This window comes from Bos indicus x Bos taurus, chromosome 7 (genome assembly GCF_003369695.1).
Source record: "Bos indicus x Bos taurus breed Angus x Brahman F1 hybrid chromosome 7, Bos_hybrid_MaternalHap_v2.0, whole genome shotgun sequence".
NCBI classification, from domain to species: Eukaryota; Metazoa; Chordata; class Mammalia; order Artiodactyla; family Bovidae; genus Bos; species Bos indicus x Bos taurus.
The window spans coordinates 16657533-16674222 of record NC_040082.1 but is presented as its reverse complement, the minus strand read 5'-3'; the positions used below and the strand labels follow the sequence as shown (position 1 = coordinate 16674222).

Genomic DNA, 16690 nt, shown 5'->3' with positions numbered 1-16690 from the left:
TAGTAATTATTGTATTTGGACAATGAGTAAGAAAATGTAAATTGATGAATTCTCTGCTGTTTATAACTCAGTGACGTCATGGAGAAATTATGAATTTTCTAAACCTTCCTAAGTTGTTGGTGTTTCTTGGTTTAGCCTCAGTTTGAGGAAAGCTTTGAGGTGCCCTGGGTTTGGGGGAAGGGCTTTTTCAGGGTTCTTGCCCTGCCCCAAATAATGGGGTGTCCCTAATGGTGTGGGATCACCATCTTTTCTCCCCATCTTCAGAGTAAAGGACTTTTTTTCCCCTGCCTTTATTCAGCAGGTTACTGGTTTTCATCTGTGTCCTGATAGTACATACTAACATTTGCTGCCTTGACCACAGCAGCCACTTTTCTTTCACATTTCAGCCTTCACCAGCTGGGAGACTGACTTTAGCCTCCCATCCTGTCCCTTTTCCTTTCCCTGAGTACACAGTGAGGTCCATGGAGAAGATCATGCCATTGAGTGCAAACGCCCCTCATTTTATTGATTCCCAAGGGTTTTGTTCTCTCACTGTGTCCCACACTTAGCCATTAGCAAGTGGCAACAAATTTAAGCTCACATTTTCTTACCTACTGTATCGGAGTCCTCCTCTTCCTAATCCACTGTCTCAGATAAAGCAGTACTCATGTCCTTGGAGGCTCCTGTCTGTCTTCATATTTCTGTTTAGTTGGTTGCACTAACACCTCTGCTGTCAGAAGGGTTCAGGTACAATTAGGGTTTCATAGACTTTCCAGCTTTTTCTTGTTTGTAATGTGGGAATGAATGCCTCTCCTTCCAGCTTTCTATATCTTAAGTGGAAGCCAGATATTTTCATTTGTATTCCTTGTGTTAGTAGCAAGATGGAGCATATTTTATGCCTTCACTTGCCACTTGTGTATTTTTTCTTCTGCCAGTTGCTTGTTGGCATTTTCTGTATTTTTCCAGTAGGTGGTTTTATACCATTGCTTCTAGAACTCTTGATGTAATCAGGGTGTTATTTCTTTTCATGTTTGTTGCAAATATCTGTTTGTTGCAAATATTTTTCCAGTATAATTTTTTAAACAAGTACAAACTTAGAGATATTTGACAACAATAGAGGAAGATTTTACCTGTGATTATGTATAAAACACGACTACATTTTTTCCTATGTATTTTTTGTACAAAATGCTCTCTCCATTTATATTTCTAATAATTCAAGTACTAAGGACAGTGGACCTCTTCAAGTCTTAAAAGTGAATATGACCTTATTTTTTAATCTCTTTTATTTTAGAAAGGGGGAAAAAAGAAACTGTTCATACTCAAGAAAGTGCCATGTCCCTAAAATGGTAGATTAGAGGTCACTAGTAAACATAAGAATCAGATCAATTACATCTATTAATGTCTTCCCAAATCTGTTTTGTACGTTTGGCCAAGGTTTTAAACTTTGTAAGTTGAAGTGTATTTTTTGACCTAAAAATGTTTAATTAATGATTTCTGTGTTGTAGGCTGTAAGATACCGTGGCATTAGAATAGATAAACAACCGGCATACAATGTTGAGGTAAGAGATTTGGAGTAAGATAGTAATGCGGGCAAAAAGAAGCTTTACGTTTTATTATTCTGTTTTGTTTGTTTGTTTGTTTTGGCTGTGCTGGGTCTCCATCGCTGCACAGGCTTTTCTCCAGTGTTGGTGAGCCAGGGCTCCTCTTGCTGCAGTGCTCGGCTTGCTCCTTGCCGTGCCTTCTCTTGTTACGGGGCTCGGGCTCTAGGGCCCAGGCTCTAGGGCCCAAGATCCCGCAGCGTGTGGGATCTTCCCAGATTAAGGCAGATCCTTACTGTGTCTCCTGTATTGGCAGGTGGATTCTTTACCACTGAGCCACCAGGGAATCCCCTATTTTTAGGTGGGTTTTTTTTTTTTATGTAAAGAAATGTGCTGTCAGCAAGGCAAAGATTCCTATCGGACTTGAAATGTAGTTTCTCTCATCAGATATGAAAAAAAAAATAGTATTCTATCAAAGCTCAAAAAAAATTCTATGCAATAATAAAAATTGATAAGAATTAAAAACTTGTGCGCATCACAGGTGAGTTGTGTATCTCTATTCATAACATTTCATAGCTTTCATAATTACTACTTAGATTAAATTTTCAGTATAATATTTATAAAAGTATATTATTTTCTTTGTATCCTTCATTCCTTCAAAATTGACTTCTTTATTCTATTTAGTTTTTCACAGTATTCTTGATTCTCAACTAGTTCAAAGTAGTCACTTTTATTGTTAAAAATATTTTGATCAAGGAGGATGTATTTTGTGGAACTCTTATAGAGTTGTGTTAATGTGCCTCTGTAGAGTAATTTTATGTTACAGCAATTGTTACTTTTTGCAAGTATTGATTGTACTTGATGATGTCTTAATATATTCAGTATATGTTAATAGACAAAGTTTGCTTATAAGTTTAAAAGAACACCAAAAAGTAATTTTGCACCTGAATTAGAACTGTGTGTATATGCACTAACATGTGTAAATAGATAGCCAATGGGAATTTGCTGTATGACTCTGGAAACTCAAACTGAAGCTCTGTAATAACTTAGAAGGGTGGAAATGGGCGGAAGGTGGGAGGGAAATTCAAGAGAGAAGGGACATATGTAAACATACGGTTAATTCATGTTGATGTATGACAGAAATCAAACCAGTATTGTAAAGCAATCATCAATCAATTAAAAATAAATAAATATTTTTTTTTAATTAAAAAAAAGAACTATGTGTAGTTGTACTTCTAACTGAAGTCTCATTAGCAGCCAGACTTTGCAAATGCCTTTTGAAGTTTTCTTTAGAGGTACTATTTCCCTATACTATTCAAGGTGACAAAGACTGATAAATAGAACAATTAACAATGTATATGTTTTATGGTATAATTTTATTGTTGTAAAACACATTCATATAAATCATTCTTTTTGAACCACAAAACAATCTAGTGAAGTAGTGAGACCAGAGATTGTACATTGTACAGATGAGGAAATTCAGGCTCCTTACTAATTCAAAATTTCGTATCAGAATTTTCCTCTTCCTTTTGAGTCATAGAATCTTTCCTTTTGTAGGTTAAAAATGCTGAATTTCCACGAGGAATATTAAATTTAATTGAAAGCCTCATAGAAGGACAGTTTTTTAAAGAAGCAATTGAGGAACTTTCCTCTTTGCAAGCACATTATATCCCTCCTGTTTATCTTCTCCATGCTCTTCTAGAAAACATTCTACAGGTAAGAGCAGTCTTACGTATTGATGGTCTTTCAAAGAATGTTAAAATGCAAATTTTCTCTTTTTGCATATTTATAGTTAGTTTTGTATGTTTATATTATTATGTATATATTTGTTGTTTTCTCTTCCTTATTTGTTTCCCTCATTTTAATAAGAAATGAGACACCCATTTATTACTGTTTCTTTTGTTTTTAAATTAAATTAAATTGTTTTAATATTTTTCTCAGAATTTTTTTTCTGTGGCAGTAATCAAATTTCAGAGATCTAGAAGGTCATTTAGTAAATTACTCAGTACATTGGTAATCATTTTTATTCATAGTATATGTAGGTACTGAATTTACTCTTTTAACTGTGAAAACCAATGAAAACACCTTTTCAAAGGTAGATTTCTATCAAGATAGATTTCTAGTTATATTCTTTATCAAGGTACCAATTAGAAGAAAAAACAGGTTTAAGCTGTGTCAGACTAACATTGGTAATAAGTCAGAATGTTGCATGTAAAGTTTCTTTAGTTTATTTCAAGTCACATTTGGGGACTCAATCTCAGTATAATCATGAGAAGTAAATGGACATTTTATATAAGTTAGTCCCAATAGCTGAGATTGTCTAATACGCAGATGCATGTTTAGAGTATGCTTCTCTCAGTTGCAGTCAGTATTCAATTAGCTAAACATCATGCTCCCATCTGTTCTCCTTTGTCCAAACACATATTTTTGCCAAGAAAGTTAGATCTGGGTTATTAGAGTTTTAAACTAAGTTAGCTGGTAAAACGGTACTTTTAGTCATCTTGTTTTCTTTCTTTCTTTGTTTTTAAATAATAGGATAACATAGATACGTTTTCTGGTCGATACTTTCATATATTGTCAGCTCTTCTTCACCTTCACCCTCCTTGGAAGTCCCCAGCCATGTCAACATATTACTTAGAATTGTTTCAGTGTCCAACTTGTATGAAAGGGACATGGTCTCTAATAGAAGTGCTTATCAGGTAAGGAATTTCACATGCAAAGGTGCTCAATTTCATACAGTCCGTGTTCTCCTATGTATTTTTTAGATATTGATAAATATGTTTCTTTTTAGAAAAAGTTATTTTTGTGTGTGTGATGTTTGTGTGTTGTGTTTAACACAAGGGCTAAATTGGTCATGTTTGTCAGTCATTTTATTTTAAAAAAAAAGTTTAATAAATATATGAAGTGGACTTACAGGAATGCTAAATCATTCTTTGTTTTCTTTTTAACAAAACACATTTGAACTTTGTTGTAAAAAGTAAGAAAATTAATTTATTGCATATGAACATTATCAAATTTTGGTCATTGTCAGTATAAACATTTGTAACTGTGTACAGTATCTGTTTTAGTGTTTCTATTTTTTCAGCTAGGAATTTGAATTTTGAAATGGAACTTAATGTTTCCTAAATATGTCATCTTTTTCATGCCTCTGCACATGCTGTCATCTGCCTAAATCCTTCCTTTGTCTTCCATATGTTAATCTTTTCAGAAATCGCTCCTATTTCTGCTGCTTTCTCTCAGACAGAACTAATCGATTTTTCCATTTTTTTCTGATAGCTCTGTGTATCTGATAGCCCTCCTTTGTCTGCGAAGTACTTTGTTTTTATCCAAATGTTTGATTTTAGCACGAGTCCATAGTAATAAGAGAAAGGTTACTTGACTAGCCAGGCGAAGGCTAGATCCTTGGTTACTTCTTTGAGATCATAAGGATTTACCTACCATCTTGGTTGTATTATATTTAACGCAAGCTAATTGGCTAGCTAGCATGCATTTATTTATTCTTTAAAAAAAAAAGTTATTGAGTAGTTACTGGAAGCCAGGCACTGTGCTATGTTTCAAGGGGTAAAAAGATAAAATCATAATTCCTGCACCTTTTTTCTTAGCTTCTGCACTTTTGAAGAGATGAGCACAGTTCTAACACAGTACTGTCTCAACACAGGTGTAGGAAGTGAAGATATATGGTTTATTTATTTGCCATTCTTCCTAATTTTCAAATCTGTTTCTTCCTTCATTGTCATCACATTTATTTAAAAGCCTTCATTGCTCTTTATGTAAACTGTTGCACTACCAACCTTGTTGACCTTGATTCTACTTTTTTCCTTTTGTCTTCCAAAGTACCCCAGTATGGTCTTTCCAAAGTGGTCTTATTATTTCCCAGATAAAAGTCCTTCATTAAGACATACATCACCTATAGAAAACATTTAAAATTCCTTCGCAAAACATGTAAGACCCTCCATAATTTAGCCCTCTGTGTGTCTTCATTCTTATCTTCATCTTTTCCCAAGTGTACCCAATGACTGAAATCTTTTTTAAAAATTTTACCTATATGTATGAATTTTTGACCATGCTGGGTCTTTGTTGCTGCGTGGGCTTTTCTTGAGTCGCGGCAAGCAGGGGCTCCTCTTGTTGTGGAGCATGGACTGTGGGGCATGCAGGCTTTGGTAGTTGTGGCTCCTGGACTCTTCTAGAACACAGGCTCTCTAGTTGTGGCCCACATGCTTAGTTGCTCCATGGCATGTGGGATCGTCCCCAAATAAGGGATTGAACCCATGTCTCCTACATTGGCAGGCGGATTTCTTTATCACCACACCGCCAGGGAAGCCCCTGTTTTTCATTTCTTAACCGTTTGCTCTTAGATTTTCTCTGCCTTCTATAAACTTCCATTCCTGACACCCTGTAAATACCTGACTACTCCTAATTATCCTTTAGAGTACAGGTGAAATGCGACTTCTATCTCTTGCCCTTTGCCTTGAGTTAAGTTTCTTATTTAAATCAGCCTCTGGCTTTTGTTTTTGTTTTTAATTCTTTATTGTTGTAACGTTAGTTTGTAACATTATGTAAATTGCATATGAACATTGTATTTCTGCTTTTGTGTACCTGCAGTGTGCTCACCAGGAAAACTGAGTTTTCTGCTGTTACCATACAGTTGATCTTCTCTCCACCCACCCCAGCCCTTCCCCCTCTGGTAACCGCTACTCTGCTTCTGTGTGTTGTTTAGGTTTGGTCTAATTTGCTCATTTATTTTGGTCATTTGTTTTTTATATTCCACAGTCACAGGGTATATGTCTTTCTCTGACTTGTTTCACTTAATACACTCCAAGTCTATCCATGTTGTCACAAATGGCAAGTTTTTTTTTTTTCTGAGTAGTATTCTATTACGTGTGTATGTGTGTGTGTGAACGTGTGTCATATCGTTATTCATTTGTTGATGGGCTCTTACGGTTATTTCCATATTTTGGCCAGTGTAAAATATTGTTGGAATAAACAAAGGGTGTGTATATCTTTTCAAATTAGCGTTTTTGTATTCTTTGTATAAATGCCCAGAAGTGGGATAGCTGGATCTTAATGGTAGTTCTGTTCTTAATTTTTTTCTTTATATATATATTATATTCAAGTAGTGTCTCAGGTGCACAGCAAGGTGATCCACTTACACATAGTATTGTTGTTGCTCCATCTCTCAGTCGTGTCCGACCCTTTGTGACCCCATGGACTGCAGCACACCAGGCTTCCCTGTCCATCACCATCTCCTGGAATTTGCTCAAGCTCAATGAGGTCCATTGAGTTGATGATGCCATCCAACCATCTCATCCTCTGTCGTCCCCTTCTCCTCCTGCTTTCAATCTTTCCCAGCATCAGGGTCTTTTCCAGTGAGTTGGCTCTTCATATCAGGTGGCCAAAGTATTGGAGCTTTAGCTTCAACATCAGTCCCTCCAATGAATATTCAGGGTTGATTTCCCTTAGGATTGACTGGTTTGATTTCCTTGCTGCCCAAGGGACTCTCAAGAGTCTTCTCCAACAGCACAATTCAAAAGCATGAATTCTTTGGCACTTAGCCTTCTTTATGGTCTAGCTCTAACATCCATACATGGCTGTTGGAAAAACATAGCTTTGACTAGGTGAACTTTTGTTGGCAAACTGATGTCTTGGCTATTTAATAGGTTGTCTAGCTTTTCATAGCTTTTCTTCCAAGGAGCAAGTGTCTTAATTTCATGGCTGCAGTTACCGTCCATAGTGATTTTGGAGCCCAAGAAAATAAAGTCTGTCACTGTTTCTTTTTCTGGCACTTTTCCCATCTATTTGCCATGAAGTGATGGGACCGGATACCATGATCTTAGTTTTTGAATACTGAGTTTTAAGCCAGCTTTGTCATTCTCCTCTTTCACCTTCATCAAGAGGCCCTTTAATTCCTCTTCACTTTCTGCCATAAGGGTGGTGTTATCTGCATATCTGAGGTTATTGGTATTTCTCCCAGCAATCTTGATTCCAGCTTGTGCTTCATCCAGCCCGGCATTTCATATGGTGTACTCCTCATATAGTTAAATAAACAGGGTAACAATGTACAGCCTTGATGTACTCCTTTTCCAATTTGGAACCAGTCCATTGTTCCATGTTGTTGTAACTGTTGCTTCTTGACCTGCATACACATTTCTTAGGAGGCAAGTAAGGTTGTCTGGTAGTCCTGTCTCTTTTTAAGAATTTTCCACAGTTTGTTTGTGATCCAGAGTCGAAGGCTTTAGCATAGTCAGTGAAGCAGAAATAGATGTTTTTCAGGAATTCCCTTGCTTTTTCTGTGATGCAGCAGATGTTAGCAATTTGATCTCTGGTTCCTCTTCCTTTTTTAAGTCCATGTTGTATATTTGGAAGTTTTCAGTTTATGTACTGCTGAAGCCTAGCTTGAAGGATTTTTGAGCATTAACTTCCTAACATGTGAAATGAGTGCAGTTGTTCGGTAGTTCAAACATTCTTTGGCATTTCCCATCTAAAAGAAGTTACCCATATACACATACATTATTTTTGAGATTATTTTCCATTATAGTTTATTATAAGATGTTGACTATAGTTCCCTTTGTTGCTTATTGCATATCTGTTTTTTATTAGAAATATAGTATTGTATTCATACTAAGTCAAACAAGTGAAATCAAAATGTCAAATTTTCTAGCCAGGCAAAAATTCAGAAGTTTTCTAAAATATATATATTATATTATACATACTTATATATGTATACAGAGACTTTTCTACTACACTTGATAGTCTTGAGAAAAAATGTCAAAAAAGAAGAGACAGACAAATTGGAAAACACAAACTAAATGAAATGGGAGCACTGGATATGAAATAGAAGTGAAACTAGATAAAAATAAACGATCCTCATATAATCCAGTTGCTTTTAAATAAACATGGCTGCTCATTAGAAACATATCTGGAGCTCTGGATAGAAAAAGCAGTACCTGGGCATTTGTATTTTTCAAAAAATTCCAAGATTATTCTGATACGGATCTGGATTTTAAAAAGTGATTACAGATTTTTCTATTAAATGATAGTTTTGGTGATGTAGAATTCTATTATTTTCTGTTGACCAATCATAAATACAGTAGTATTAAGTCAATGTAATAGTTATGTAATCACAATAGTAAATGATGTTTATCAGTTTTCACAGTCAATAGCCAGGCAAAAAATAAAAGATAATTACAGCTGCATGCCATAATAGAAACATGATTAGCCTTGAGGGATCTCCATACTGATTTACATTCCCTCCAACAGTGTATGTAAGCAGCCTCTGAATTTCAGAAGAGTAGATGCTCAGTGTTAAAACATCTCTCTCCTCAGTGCTTATATCTGGAACATAATAAATGCTTAATAAAGATTTGAATGAATTAATTGATGCTACCAGAAATGGATTTCAGACAGCTTAAAGGTAGACTTTTTAATAAACAGATACCAGATCTAATTATTAAATAACTATGTCTGTTGGGAGTCTAGTGGAAGGTGCCTAGGAAAGTGGTAGGAATGTAAATGAGCTGGATGATATTAGTCTACTTCTAAGTGTATTTTTGAAATATTTCATAATATGCTGCTGCTAAGTCACTTCAGTCGTGTCCGACTCTGTGTGACCCCATAGATGGCAGCCCACCAGGCTCCCCCGTCCCTGGGATTCTCCAGGCAAGAACACTGGAGTGGGTTGCCATTTCCTTCTCCAATGCAGGAAAGTGAAAAGTGAAAGTGAAGTTGCTCAGTCGTGTCCGACCCTCAGTGACCCCATGGACTGCAGCCTACCAGGCTCCTCCATCCATGGAATTTTCCAGGCAAGAGTACTGGAGTGGGGTGCCATTGCCTTCTCCATATAAAATGAAAAAATGATACTATTGTATCTATCTCTGGCAGTTTTCAGGTAGAGTTAAATAACTGTGGTCAAGGAGGACCTTTTAGACTAGATTGAAGTATCAAATGGATTATTAAATTTAATAGCTGTTAAATAGAATACCACACTACTCTGTTAGTGTGGTATTCTAAAGGAGATGGAAAGGATGGAGACAGAGGTACAGAGTTGCAAGTACATCATTGATATAATAATGAAATTGGAAGAAAATTGTAATAAATATTGTTGCCTAGACTCTTAGTCCTAGAGTTCTGATTTATCTTGCGTTCTCTTTTTAAAAATACTGTAGAACTGTGCTTCCAACTCTGAAGCCACTAGCCACATGTGACTATATTTAAATTTAATTAAGATTAAATAAAATTTCAACACCTCAGTTCTACACAAGCCACATTTCAAGTGTTCAGTGGAACATATCCATCATCACAGAAAGTTCTGTTGGGTAGAACTGCTGCAGAAGATGGAAAGAAAATAAATACTGAATTTTTAAAACTAAAAAAATAGCTCTAAATAATCTTAATTTTACTAAATATGAATAAGAAAATAATCTGAGTAAGAGGAGGATTATGGAGAATATTATAAATTGAGTGTAGCTAATTGAAACTGTAGCTGATCATCTGAATCAATGAATTAATGAAATTCATAGCTCTTTTGTTCTTTTTCAGTGAAATGAATACAAAGGGAGACTAACAGCTGGTTGTTAAACATTACAATCATTGAAAAATAGGGAAATTAGATCTCTATTGTTGAAAAATTAACTGTATGGGATATTTGACAGGGTTTAATATTTAAAGGAAGAAAATATATTATTAATAAAATTTTGCTTAATTTGCTGTACATTTTGTGGGAGCAAACTTTATTAAAATTTTGATGATTTTCTGAGAAGCGTAATAATTTGCTCACAAATTACTCAGTGAGTTGTTACATGTTATAGATTGTTGGGTTCATGTTTTCCAGGTCTTGCCTTTTCAATGAAAGTTTTTGTCATCAAATTTCAGAAAATATTATTGGCTCTAAGGTACTCCACCTAACACTGCTTAAATTTTTCTTTAATTTGATTGAAAGTGAAGTCCGACATCTGAGTCAAAAGTAAGTTTTAAACACAAAAAATATATATCTTTTCTATATGTTGTTTTATGTACCGTTTTTCTAATTATTTACATATACATTTCTTAAAAAACCACCTTGTTTTCTAGTTTAAAGTAGATTTATTTGAAAAATATATGTCTAGATTCAGTCCTTCAGTAGCGGTAAAGGTTTATATGTTATGTTTCCTTAGTTCACATTTTTATTTTTCACTGACTTACACGTTTGGATAGATTGTTTTTATTTTTCAGAATTTGTATACTTTTGAATTCTTTAGTAATTGAAAGCCTAAGTAAAAAGCTATACCAGGTTTTAGCACTGGCTATAATATCTGTAAGCTTTGCACATGCTCTAAAACCTGCAGTTACATTAATGTGTACTCCTGAATTATAACTCGATATTAAGATCCTTATATTTTATGATTTTCCTATGTTCAGAAATTGCTAGAATTTTTTGTTTTATGGCAAGATATTATGCCTAATAACTGTGATGATCAATTTAGCAGCTCTTATGCCTAGTAACTGTAATAGTTAAATTGGCATAAAGATAATGCTTTTCATTTGTCTTTTTATTAGGTTGTATGACTGGTCAGATTCTCAGAGTCTGAAAATAACAGGAAAGGCAGTTCTTCTTGAAATCTTTTGGTCAGGAAATGAGACCTCTGGGCTTTTGACCAAACCTGTAAATATGCTTTTGGAGTGGACTATATATTCTCACAAGGAAAAATGCAAGTCTAATGATGTAAGTAGGATTAATTTACAAATGAACATTGGCCTTTGGAAAAAAGTACTTCTTTGACATATGCATCTTTTTTCTTCCTTTTATATTTGGAGTTACTTGAAAAAAATTAATATGTACCCAAATATATCATTGTTTTCTATTTTGTTTATCTAATTTTAAAGTAAAAGATTCTTGGTGGCTGGTTTCATCATTCCTCATTTGGTGGTAGTGCCGTTTTCACATTTGGAGAATTACTTGGCTATTACTGCTAAGAAATCTACAGTTGATTATCATTCTAGATTTTATGTTTCTGGATGTTTCAATTTTTAAGAAACTATGGATTTTAAAAATTGAGCTAATCCATACAACTTTTTGGTGAGCTACTAATAAGTTCTACTTGTTTTTAAAACTACCTTTCTTGATGTTGAGTTATTTCCTGAACCATTTCTCCATAAATAGGTTTTGCTTATCATTTGAAATTTAACATAAAGTGATGTTAGTACATTTATCTGAAGGGTAACTGGGAAAATTAAATGCAGAAAATATGTAAAGTTCATAGCAACATTCTGTTCCATGTTTTAGGTGCATAATGTTAGTCATTTTTCTTTTCAAAATGATCTTTTGGGGACTTTATTGTTAACTTTTCTGTATTATTAATTTCAGTTCATTTTTTAAAATCCCTTTCTTTTACTTTCTCTTCTGTCTTCTTGAATGTTTGAATCTTCTTTTTTTTTTTTTTTAGTCTTTATTTCTAATATGTGTACTTAATATAAATGTCCTTTTGAGTACAACTTGAGATTCCTCCTTCAAGTTTTGATCCTTTAATGTAGGGTGTTCTTACTGATTTTTTCAAAGTGTTTTTTATTGTCAATTATGAATCCCCCTTTGATCCAAGAAATTTTTAAAAGAGTGTTTTAAAACTTCTAAATGGATGGCTTTTTGTCGTTAGTGGGTTTTGTCTGTGCTTTTGTTATTAATATCTAATAGTAACTTACAGCTTAAAAGTGAGCTCTGTATGATTTCTGCTTTCTGAAATTAACTCAACTTTTTTTTTTGACCTCATATAGGATTCAGTTCAGTTCAGTTCAGTTCAGTCCAGTCGCTCAGTCGTGTCCGACTCTTTGCAACCCCATGAATCGTAGCACGCCAGGCCTCGCTGTCCATTACCAACTCCCAGAGTTCATTCAAACTCATGTGCATCGAGTCGGTGATGCCATCCAGCCATCTCATCCTCTGTCATCCCCTTCTCCTCCTGCCCCCAATCCCTCCCAGCATCAGAGTCTTTTCCAGTGAGTCAACTCTTCGCATGAGGTGGCCAAAGGATTGGAGTTTCAGCTTTAGCATCATTCCCTCCAAAGAAATCCCAGGGCTGATCTCCTTCAGAATGGACTGGTTGGATCTCCTTGCAGTCCAAGGAACTCTCAAGAGTCTTCTCCAACACCACAGTTCAAAAGCATCCATTCTTTGGCGCTCAGCTTTCTTCACAGTCCAACTCTCACATCCATACATGACCACTGGAAAAACCATAGCCTTAACCAGATGGACCTTTGTTGGCAAAGTAATGTCTTTGCTTCTCAATACGCTGTCGAGGTTGGTCATAACTTTCCTTCCAAGGAGTAAGCGTCTTTTAATTTCATGGCTGCCATTACCATCTGCAGTGATTTTGGAGCCCCCCAAAATAAAAGTCTGACACTGTTTCCCCATCTATTTCCCATGAAATGATGGGACCAGATGCCATGATCTTAGTTTTCTGATTGTTAAGTTTAAGCCAACTTTTTCACTCTCATCTTTCACTTTCATCAAGAGACTCTTTAGTTTTCTTCTCTTTCTGCCATAAGGGTGGTATCATCTGCGTATCTAAGGTTATTGATATTTATTCCAGCAATCTTGATTCCATCTTGTTTTTCATCCAGCCCAGCATTTTGCATCGTGTACTCTGTATATGAGTTAAATAAGCAGGGTGACAATATACAACCTTGACATCCTCCTTTCCTGATTTGGAACCAGTCCGTTTTTCCATGTCTGGTTCTAACTGTTGCTTCTTGACCTGCATACAAATTTCTCAGGAGGTAGGTGAGGTGGTCTGGTATTCTCATCTCTTTAAGAATTTTCCACAGTTTGTTGGGATCCACACAGTCAAAGGCTTTGCAGCCATAAATAAAGTCTCTTCTAGCTTAAGGAAAATTCTTACATAGTTCCTCTTCTAATTAATTTCCTCTGATCCATTTTCTCTTTTGCTTTATCAGTTCCAGTTGAACTTAACGTTATACTTCCTCTTTGTATCCTCTGTGTTTTTACCCTCTTGTGTTTATTTTCCATTTTTTTCTGCACTCAGTCTGTTTTGAATAGCGTTTTCATCCAATTTCTAGTTCACTAGTCTCTTTTCAACTGTGTCTAACAAGAGTACATCATGAGAAACGCTGGGCTGGAAGAAGCACAAGCTGGAATCAAGATTGCCGGGAGAAATATCAATAACCTCAGATATGCAGATGATACACCCTTAGGGCAGAAAGAGAAGAGGAACTAAAGAGCCTCTTGATGAAAGTGAAAGAGGAGAGTGAATAAGTTGGCTTAAACTTAACAATCAGAAAACTAAGATCATGACATCTGATCCCATCACTTCATGGGAAATAGATGGGGAAACAGTGGAAATTGTGTCAGACTTTATTTTTTGGGGGCTCCAAAATCACTGCAGATGGTAATGGCAGCCATGAAATTAAAAGACGCTTACTCCTTGGAAGGAAAGTTATGACCAACCTCGATAGCGTATTGAAAAGCATAGATACTACTTTGCCAACAGAGGTCCATCTAGTCAAGGCTATGGTTTTTCCAGTGGTCATGTATGGATGTGAGAGTTGGACTGTGAAGAAAGCTGAGCGCCGAAGAATGGATGCTTTTGAACTGTGGTGTTGGAGAAGACTCTTGAGAGTTCCTTGGACTGCAAGGAGATCCAACCAGTTCATCCTAAAGGAGATTCAGTCCTGGGTGTTCATTGGAAGGACTGATGCTGAAGCTGAAACTCCAATCCTTTGGCCACCTCATGCGAAGAGTTGACTCATTGGAAAAGACTCTGATGCTGGGAGGGATTGGGGGCAGGAGGAGAAAGGGATGACAGAGGATGAGATGGCTGGATGGCATCACCGACTCAATGCACATGAGTTTGAGTGAACTCCGGGAGTTGGTGATGGACAGGGAGGCCTGGCATGCTGCGATTCATGGGGTCTCAAAGAGTCAGACGCAAGTGAGTGACTGAACTGAACTGAAAAAGATAAACGTGGCGATTGCACTTTTAATTTTTGTACTTTTTCCAGTTTTAGACTTTTTAACTTACAAATTACTATGGTATATGTTTATGATTTCTGGTTCCCTACAAAGTTTTCAAGATTTTCTTTTTTCTTTGAACATGCTTACAATAGTTATTTTACAGTCTATGTCTGATTATTCCATATTTGACGTTTTTGTGAGTCTGTTTCTATTGTTTCTGCTGTTTTCTTGTCTTTTATATTTTCTTGCAAACTAGGTATGCCTGACTGTATGCTGTAAATGGTATTTAAAAAATTACTTTGTAGAAACAGTTTGTGGCAAAGACACTGACTATTTTCTTGTAGGGAGAATTTTTGTTGCTGGGGTCAAGGGTTCCTGAATAGTCTATGTGAAGCACAGGGCTACAGATAAAGGTAGTTTTGCTTCTGCTTCGTGCTTGCTTTGAGATTGAAGCCCTGCAGGGTGCCAGCATATTGGGCATTAGGCCTTGGGCCATGACTTTTATTCTCTCTTCTCCCCTGTATGTCAGCTCTTTCTCTGGGGTCAGCAGATGGCCTTAGGGCAAAGTCAGCTAGCTTTGAGGCATCACTTGGTTTTTACCTTCTCCTGGATCCTGGCTGAGCAGTTTCTCTTAACTTTACAGAAGATGTTTTACATATTCAACATTTTAAGTTTTCTTTTGTAAGACAGTTTATCTGAATTAGGGAGACCTCCGTTATCAGAAACGGAATCTCCTTATTGATTTTTAAAGATTCTTAATTAGGAAGTGTCTGATGCATTCTTTAAAGAAAAATTCTTTTCAGGGTTTTTGTTTGTTCTTTCAATTTGAATTAAAAAGGGAGGATTGTTGCTGGGTGTAACTACACTTATAAGCTAAAAGTGATAAAATCCTGATTAATTATCATTGCCTTTTTTTTCTACTGATTAGACAATAAAATCATTAAGTATAGAAAACATTTTCTTATTTATGCAGAAATGCATAAATAAGAAAAAACATTTTATCCATTATATAAATGAAATTTGCATTTATAATTGAAAACAATAATAAAAGTGATGTTTCCACAATTTTACTAAATCATCAAAGGACTCCCACAGTTAAGAATTTACTCAGCAAATACTAATGTAAATAGTAACGAATTCATACATATTTAACCTGAAGATTTTTGTTCAGATTATAAGTAAATTAAACATTTGCAAAGCAGTGTATAAGAAATTGTAGCATCAGTTGTAGTATGAGAATTGGTTTTGAGCTTTGCAAATATTTTATTTAACATTTGTATTGCTTAACTTCATATAAGCTGGGTTTTTTTTTTTTTAATTTTGGTACTTTATGTGTTAGAATTCATTATTGTACTTAATTAAATCTTTGGCAGTTTCCAATTTCACGAATTCCATGCATGTTCACAGGCATCATTTTCTGTACTGCAAAGCATTTGTATCTTGATTTGCTTAGTTGAAGCATTCAATTTAAGTCATTAGCTAAACAGAAGTCCTCAGTTTATGCTAATATTGTTTTGTCATAATGTCAATCAGAAAGTATTGCAGAGTGACACAATGGCAATGAATTTCATTGTCATAATCTCAGAAAGCTTGGGCTTTCCTTGTTAGAGCAGAGGTGGGATGTGTCAAGGTTATAGAGGAGGTACACATTTTACTAAGCTCAGTGCTTAGTCCTGCCTTTCTTTGTGATGTCCTTATATGCTGTTTAATTATAACCATATAGTTATTGGTAGAAATGGAAACTAGTTTGTATTTAAAGATAAAGAAATTGAGGTTGAAGAGTATAAGTAACGTATTCAAGATGTCACAGCTTCTTAGGGCAAAACCTTGACTAGCGGCCAACACTTTGTCTCATTTCATGTGCCACTGTTCAAAATAGGAAGAGGCACAGTATATAGTTAATGTTTGCCTCTTTCTGCCAGAGGTACTAGAGGAGCAGTTTGTCATCTGTTGCTGTGGGATATTGTAGAAAGCCCTAATCTGGGAGTCAGAAGTCCAACATTCAGATTTCTTCTGCACACTGGTCAGTTTTGGGGAGATTGCCAAGTTTATAACCTGGAGATTACTTATACTGGTAGATAATAGAGAACTGTATTGACAGAATGTCTTCTAAAAAACTTGAACATATTAGAAGGGAGTTTCAAGGTAAATATGTCACATCTGTAAATTATATCTTTCATTTCTTTAAATCTTAGGTTATTTGTGCTATACTCTTTCAGCTTTAGTAAACATT

General features: G+C 35.5%; 1 protein-coding gene across 5 annotated transcripts in view; it reads left to right on the top strand.

Annotated features, from left to right (window-relative positions):
• The window catches only part of SLF1 (SMC5-SMC6 complex localization factor 1), a 69937-nt gene that overhangs the window by 29058 nt on the left and 24189 nt on the right, over positions 1 to 16690 (top strand). For all 5 annotated transcript variants that reach the window (XR_003511730.1, XM_027545603.1, XM_027545607.1 and 2 more), the window contains 5 exons: positions 1485 to 1538; positions 3075 to 3233; positions 4053 to 4216; positions 10345 to 10476; positions 11049 to 11214. Coding sequence is in view for 4 of the 5 variants with exons in the window: in XM_027545603.1 (XP_027401404.1) it covers positions 1485 to 1538; positions 3075 to 3233; positions 4053 to 4216; positions 10345 to 10476; positions 11049 to 11214 (675 nt within the window). In the remaining variant the exon portion in view is untranslated. The remainder of the gene's footprint in view (positions 1 to 1484; positions 1539 to 3074; positions 3234 to 4052; positions 4217 to 10344; positions 10477 to 11048; positions 11215 to 16690) is intronic.